The sequence below is a fragment of the Rhinolophus sinicus genome, linkage group LG03, assembly GCF_036562045.2.
Source record: "Rhinolophus sinicus isolate RSC01 linkage group LG03, ASM3656204v1, whole genome shotgun sequence".
NCBI classification, from domain to species: domain Eukaryota; kingdom Metazoa; phylum Chordata; class Mammalia; order Chiroptera; family Rhinolophidae; genus Rhinolophus; species Rhinolophus sinicus.
The window spans coordinates 71,655,233-71,661,913 of record NC_133753.1 but is presented as its reverse complement, the minus strand read 5'-3'; the positions used below and the strand labels follow the sequence as shown (position 1 = coordinate 71,661,913).

General features: G+C 40.7%; 1 protein-coding gene across 1 annotated transcript; it reads left to right on the top strand.

The window, feature by feature from the left end:
* The first annotated feature begins 3,935 nt into the window (after window positions 1-3,935).
* On the top strand, window positions 3,936-4,532 carry RNASE11 (ribonuclease A family member 11 (inactive)). Its single transcript, XM_019718469.2, has one exon. The coding sequence runs from the start codon at window positions 3,936-3,938 to the stop codon at window positions 4,530-4,532; it is 597 nt and encodes a 198-aa protein (XP_019574028.2).
* Window positions 4,533-6,681: the final 2,149 nt, after the last annotated feature.

Genomic DNA, 6,681 nt, shown 5'->3' with positions numbered 1-6,681 from the left:
TTAAACTATAAACTATGTATGTGTTTCAATTGCCTCTTTTCTTTGGGTCATTGGATAAGAGCCAAGAGTGGACTCTACACAAGATAAGGTGAGTGAGGCATTCACTTCACATGCAAAATGTAAGGGGCACAACCCCCCCGTTCAGTAATCTAAATAAATAACTTTTTTTTTAATCAAAATTAATGCAAAAAATCCCTGATGAAAAAAATATCTAAATTTTAAATCAAGGGTTGATATTAGGGTGAGGTGAGGTACATGAGTTGTGCCAGTGCAGGGTCAGATCCTGTTATTCAAATTTTTGATATTTGTTCATCTGGGATTGTTTTGAATTAAGTTTATTTTTAAATGTTGCATTAAAATATTATTTCTCTTGATTACTGGGCTTTATGGTACCCCGTTAAATTTTGTATCTGGAGTGCCTCATTCATTTCACCTTAATCCCAGACTTGGTCCTAGGTGTAGAGGTAACTGGGTGACCTCTTAGGGGTATATATAACCTAAACTGCATCTGCTCCTGTTCAGCAACTCCCTCTGTGCCTTGAAAGAAAGGGAAAAGGAGATCAGAAAAAGCCTGGCTGGTCAGAAACCATTTCCCTGGAAGATTGGAGAGAAATGGCTAAGGGTTTCCCAGGGAGGGATTGAGACTGTCAGAGCTCAGTGTACTTCCTCTTTGCATGCCCAGAGGAAACAGACGGACTTTGACCCAGGCTACTAACTCTTTTCCTCTTTTAGTTCTTACAACTGAACTGGTTGTTTAGTTCTTTCACATTCAACTATGGGCAGAGTATCTTTAGCGTTAGAGGTCAAAGGAAGAGAAGGAAGGGAAAGAGAGTCTCCTAACTCTGGGAATCTGATGAAGTCCTGTTCCTCTCTGAGCCTTAGTTTTCTCATCTGTAAAGTGAGAGGACTTGAACTAGATAATCTTTGAGATTCTTTCTAGGCTTAATATGCCACAATTCTGTTTCTTAGAAGTATGGAAGTGAACCTTGTTTGGGGGGAGGGTTGTGAGTACTGGGGAGTAGTAAGACATAAGAGGTGCCAGATTATGGGGTCACTAATTCTGAGCTGTGATAGTTCAGTCCTGCAAGTGAGAGCCAGAAAGTCGTACAGTGCGTTAGAGCAGGCGCCAGCAATGCATGAGGTTCAGCCAGCCCTTTCTGTTCTGATCTTTGCAGTTGAGAGACTTCAACGATTGCATTATTTATTTGTACTTCATTCAAGATCATATCAAAAAAGGAGGTACATCTATGCTAGTTGTTAACTCTTTTGTAAGCATCAAGTTCTGATCGATTCGATTTATGGAGAGAGGAGGGTGACAATTGTGAGTAAAGGACACTTTGCAACCTTGTAAATGGAGAAGGCTTACCCATTTAGGGTGGCCCTCTCACAGTTGAGTTTCATTACCCACTTCTCTATGGGAATTCCATTGTCACTGTTGTCTTCATAGAATTTTGGATGTCACTAAGGAAGCAGAGCCTTCAGCATCTGAGATGCTGAGCAGGAACCGGTGGTCCCTAGTATGTAACTTGTTGGGTCCTGCTAGCAACATCATTTCCTGGGCAAAACTTTAAAGTGGCTGAAATGTGTCCTTTAAGGCCAGTTTCTTTGTTCTGAATTCTAATTCTCTTTCCTGTTTCTTTCTCTAGGCTTTATTGTCCTTCCCAATGATTTTTCTCCCTTTCCTCACCCAACCTCCCTTCTTCTGATTAAAAACAAAATTTTGCAGACAAATGCACTTCCACCGAAGTGTCAGTAGGCAACTGAGACTGTCCAATGGAATCTATTCTTAGAATATTTTCATTCAATTGTCATCAAAGCCCACTTCAAATGACATTTGTAGTTTGGGTTTGTTTATTTTTCTTCAAATGGGCACCCAGCAGCCCAACTCAAACCCAGGTAGCTGTGAATTCTGCTCACTTGAAATACATGTTTCAGAAAAACTGGGACTCTCTGCACTGCTCTTCTTCTTGTTTATTTTCCTCATTATTGTCTTTCTGTTTCCCTACTATCAGCTTAATATTGATGTCAATGGTAGAGGATGTTTAGGAAACAATCTAAATCCTTCTTCCCTCCTCCCTTCAATCTGTACCATGCTCAAGGCACACACGTGAACACACCCACTTAATTCTTAATAATTTATCAATAATCAATCAACCCAATTATTACGGCTTATATATTTTTAGTGCTCTAATTTTACACACAGTATATTTTTAAATTAAATATAATAAAAAGATACAAGTCCAGTATACTAATGTCAAATGAGTGGTATAAGAAGTGAGAGGTAAGAAGTTCAAAGGAGTGAGAAATGGGTTTGGTAGACTTAAGTAGTAAGAAAATGTGTCAAAGAAAGAATGGGCTTTGAAGGATTTCAAGAGGCAGAAAAGAGTAGGCATTCAAAAAAGGAGCACCAATGGGGAGATGGAATAGGGTGCATTCAGAGAGAGCGGATCACATTGATTTGACTACAGAAGGTTTGCATACCAAAATAATGGGAGATGAGCCTTGAAAAGTAGTTGGGATTAGATCAAGGAGAGCCTTGACCAAGTGGCCTCAGGCGATTAGATTACCTCTTATAGGCAATGAGGAATACTTCAAGGTTTCCGAAGAGATGTCATTATAAGTGGTGTTTTTAGAAAAGTAGTGCTTTGAAAGAATTGGAGGGCAAGGAATGGTGATTAGAAGGTAAGTGTGATAATGCTGAAGATATAAGCATAGGGGAAGGAGGCTTTTAGAAGTAGGAGAGAAAGAATGAGATCTTTCTAGAGCAAGAGAAAGAATCATCACCTTAAATAACCATTCTCTCTGGGATTCTCATTATGAATTGTCCGGCACTGACCTCAAGTAAAGGATTTTCTACACGAGTCAAGCCATGCTATGTTGTTAATAAAGATTGTTGAGAAACCAGTGTATAACTGTTCAGTGTTTGATTCTGTACAGAATAAAAAGGAGAAACTATGTTCCAGGCTCAAGGAATTTTTAGCTTTAGTAAGAGGAGAAAAGACTAACATGAATCAACTAACGGACAAGAAAAAAGAACATATAAAATGAAGAGCAATGTAATCTATGTTGTAGGGTTTCAAAGACGCAGAAAAAAAATCACTTTGGGTTATAGTATAAATAGACAGGGAAGATTTCACAGAAGAGGAGGCAGTAATGCTGCCTAGGTCACTGGGATTCTGACCACCAGACGGACACTTCGTTCAGTTCTCTGAGCATCCTGGGCTCCACACTGTCTCCTTCTATCTCATACTATTCTACCTACCCCTTTTTTGCCCCTCCTTCCCTCTGTTAGACCCAGTCACAGAAACTCCCAGGAAACAAATACAATTTCACCTCTTGCTCTGCCACAAGCTGGAAGCTTTCTCTACAGGATCAACTTACCAAAGAAACTGGTAAAGACAGATAGACCATGACTAAGAATTGGTGGGGGAAAAAATGAGGGGGGGGGTAAAAATTGTGGGCTTTTTTCAAATGGCTACCAGGTGCCGGGTACTGTGTGAGGCTGTAGGAGAGGTAACAATAATGAGGAACGTGTTGGGTAAGATTCTTGTGACCCACTGTGAAGATTAGAGACCCTGCCAATGAGATTTTAGACAAGGAGGAAAGGAAGAAAAATAACCACTTGGTTCTGGACACTTTAAATGTATTATCTTATATAATTCTCACATTTCCTATTTTTTCACATGGGGAAACTGAGGTTAGTTAAATGAGGTAAATTGTTAATGGATAAGCAAGGGTTTAAAGCTGGGTTTTCAGACTCAGCTGGGTCTTTTCACTTCATCAATACTTCCATTAACAGATGTAGGAGTCTTAAGTTACATAGTCAATACTGGGAGCTGTCATGAAGAAGAGAGCTATCTTTTTAATGTTCTCTTTATTTTTGTCTTTTACTCTTTATTTTAATTCTATGCAGAAGAGATTACCCTAGATCTGTGATGAAGACTTATCTGCTGCTACTCGGCCTGGGGTTGATTCTTGTAGGATCTTCAGGAAGCAAGATGGAGACAATTAAAAAATTTTCAGAGGAAGAGATGCAATATGACATGGTAAAAAGTGACCATGAAAAACAGACCATTGCGGTGTTAATGAACTTGATTCTGCTATGTAAAAATACCAGCCTTAGTATGTCCAAGGATGTTATTCTGTCTTCCTCATTGTTGACATTTAGAAGATTACATTATGGCTTCCCTAAGGGAAACAGTACAGGTAATGACGAAGAGTATTGTAATGATATGGTGGTCTGGAGAAAAGTTTCAGAAGCTAATGGGTCATGCAAGTTGAGCAACAACTTTATTCTTGGCTCCATGAAAGTGATCTGTGGGGTCTCCAAGGCCCTCAGCTGTAAGTGTGGACAGAATCTTGGCATAAGCTGCTCTGAGAGCTCAGAACTGGAGACCACTATGCCCCAGCTCACTCTGGGCAAACTGTTCCCCAGGTGCCAGTATCATAGTGTTAGCTCACTAAAGAAAATATTGACAGTGCTAACAACTCATTCTCTGATGAGCTGGTTGGTTAGTGGCTCTAAGTTATAAATCCCACGGGGCCGTGAGACTATAGTCTATCTAAAGAAGGACATATGAGTATCATCATTATTATTTATTGCCTTCTATTATCCATATCTACCCTTTCAGCACTATAGTGAACTTGTTTACTTATACTAACTTGAGGAATGAAAAATCCAAAATTGTGGATAATTCAATTAAAATTTATAACTGATCCTGGAGTGCAGATACTTGCTCTTTTTTTCTTTTACACGTGCACACATACACACACAACACACGTACAACACACAAACACACTTTCCATGAACTGACTTCCATCCTAGCTCAGCTATAAAGCCAAGAAGCCCAGCTTACCCAGCTTGATAGAATTAAGGAGAGAAGGCCCAACACCAATATAGATAATTGAAAGTTAATTGTACTGCCACCGAGATTATTCAGAGGAATAGTGAATAAGCATAGGGGATATTATTTCACTGCTTCTCTTCAAAGAAATGTGTGTGTTGATGTGTGCACACAAATGTGAGTACCCACCTATGCAACCAGAGGTCTGCCTGTCCTCCAGAAGATGCCAGAGGGAAAAGATACTGTGCCTGAGCTCCTGACCTCAGTCAACAGCTCCAGCCCTTCCTTCCTCCAACCACATCCCTATCTACTTCACAGGCTGCTATAGAAGGAAGAAATAAAGCACTTACTGCAATTGTTACTCAAGCATAGTCTTGATTCCCCGAGGGAGAGGAATGGCAAGCCACGGAAGAATAGAGGAGGTAGAAAGATGGGAAATAGGAACTCTATGTCAAGTACCGGGAAGAATTCGTCTTCAATCTTGTTGCTTTCTGATGTGGTAGTGAACTTTTATCATTACTTCAAATTGTTTATTTGTAAGTCTTTATGATTCAATACTCTACATAAAATATGGGCAGTTATCTTGTTCATTAATATGTGCCTATGTACTCATGTTTTCTAATCTTACATCCTCCCTCTATCCTGAGACCACTCTTTTTTAATGTCCTAATTTTAAATAAATGAATGCCACATCACTGTTATACTTTTTCTTGTTGTATTATCACTCTTTATATGTCAATTTTCTTAGTGTTTTTCACATTTGGTGCAGAATTCTCATTATATCAAAAGTGCAAACTCTGACAATCAACCAACATGCAGCAGTAGGGCTGATATTTTTGTATCTTTTAGCTGGGTTTTCCTTGCCAGTGTGGTGATTGCTTAAATAAACAATCACTATGGGCTTGGCCAAGTAGGTATGTAATTAGCATTCAATTTGCATTTGGCAGCCAGAGGAGAAAGTGATAGAGGGAGATGCCTAGGGCCCAAAGTTCTCTCTCTGTTGGAAGAGAACCCAGGGCTTTGGAAGGGAGATGTGTTCACTGGGTTCCATTCCAGGGATAGTTCCACGTGGTTGGGCTGGTGCCACCTCACCACACATGGGGTGGCGTTGGGGGTGGGGTGAGATGTCTATGGCAGAGCAGTCCAACCTCTTGGTTCAAATTTGAGTAACTTCTTTCCCACTGGGATTCAATTTCCTTATCTACACAATGCGGAGGTGGGGGTAGCTGTGGGTTCTCAGTGACGAGAATCATCAGAATCAGAACCAATGTGGTGAAGCTTTCAGGTTGCCCACCCAAAACCACTCCACTTGCTTGTACAACAAAGAGATACAGTGAAGCACAGGGCTGCCCAGCCAGGCATCCTTTCCCAGGCTCTCTGAGCAGAAGTGATATGTGCCACTTGTAGGTCCAGGTCTTATGACATTGGACTGGCTCCTCCTCCGTGGATTATTTTCTTACGAACAGCTAGCTCCCCAAAATAGACATGAATGTGACTCAACCTTAATCATGTAGGTGACGATAAAGTCCTAGGAATGGCCAGAAGAGCAAAAGGGAAGAAAGCCATGTGTCTGAATAACTGTGAAGCAGAGTTATTTTGCCAAGCTGGACTACTCATCTTGGGACTTGATGAGACAAGCAAAGAGTTAACAGGAGCGGGCTTGTGAGCTGGCAGGAACAAGCTTAAACATTAACCACTTGGCTCTGAATCCCCTGTCTAGTACTGTACCTGCAGGCTGACAAACACCTCACATCCATCATAGGTGGGAACAGAACAGTTCCCAACTGCAACTGCAGCCCCCTGCAAACTGACATCCATCATAGCTGGGAATAGGACA

What these genes read in the sequence shown, in the direction of transcription:
- RNASE11 (XM_019718469.2), top strand. Translation starts at nt 3,936, where the DNA reads ATGAAGACTTATCTGCTGCTACTCGGCCTGGGGTTGATTCTTGTAGGA.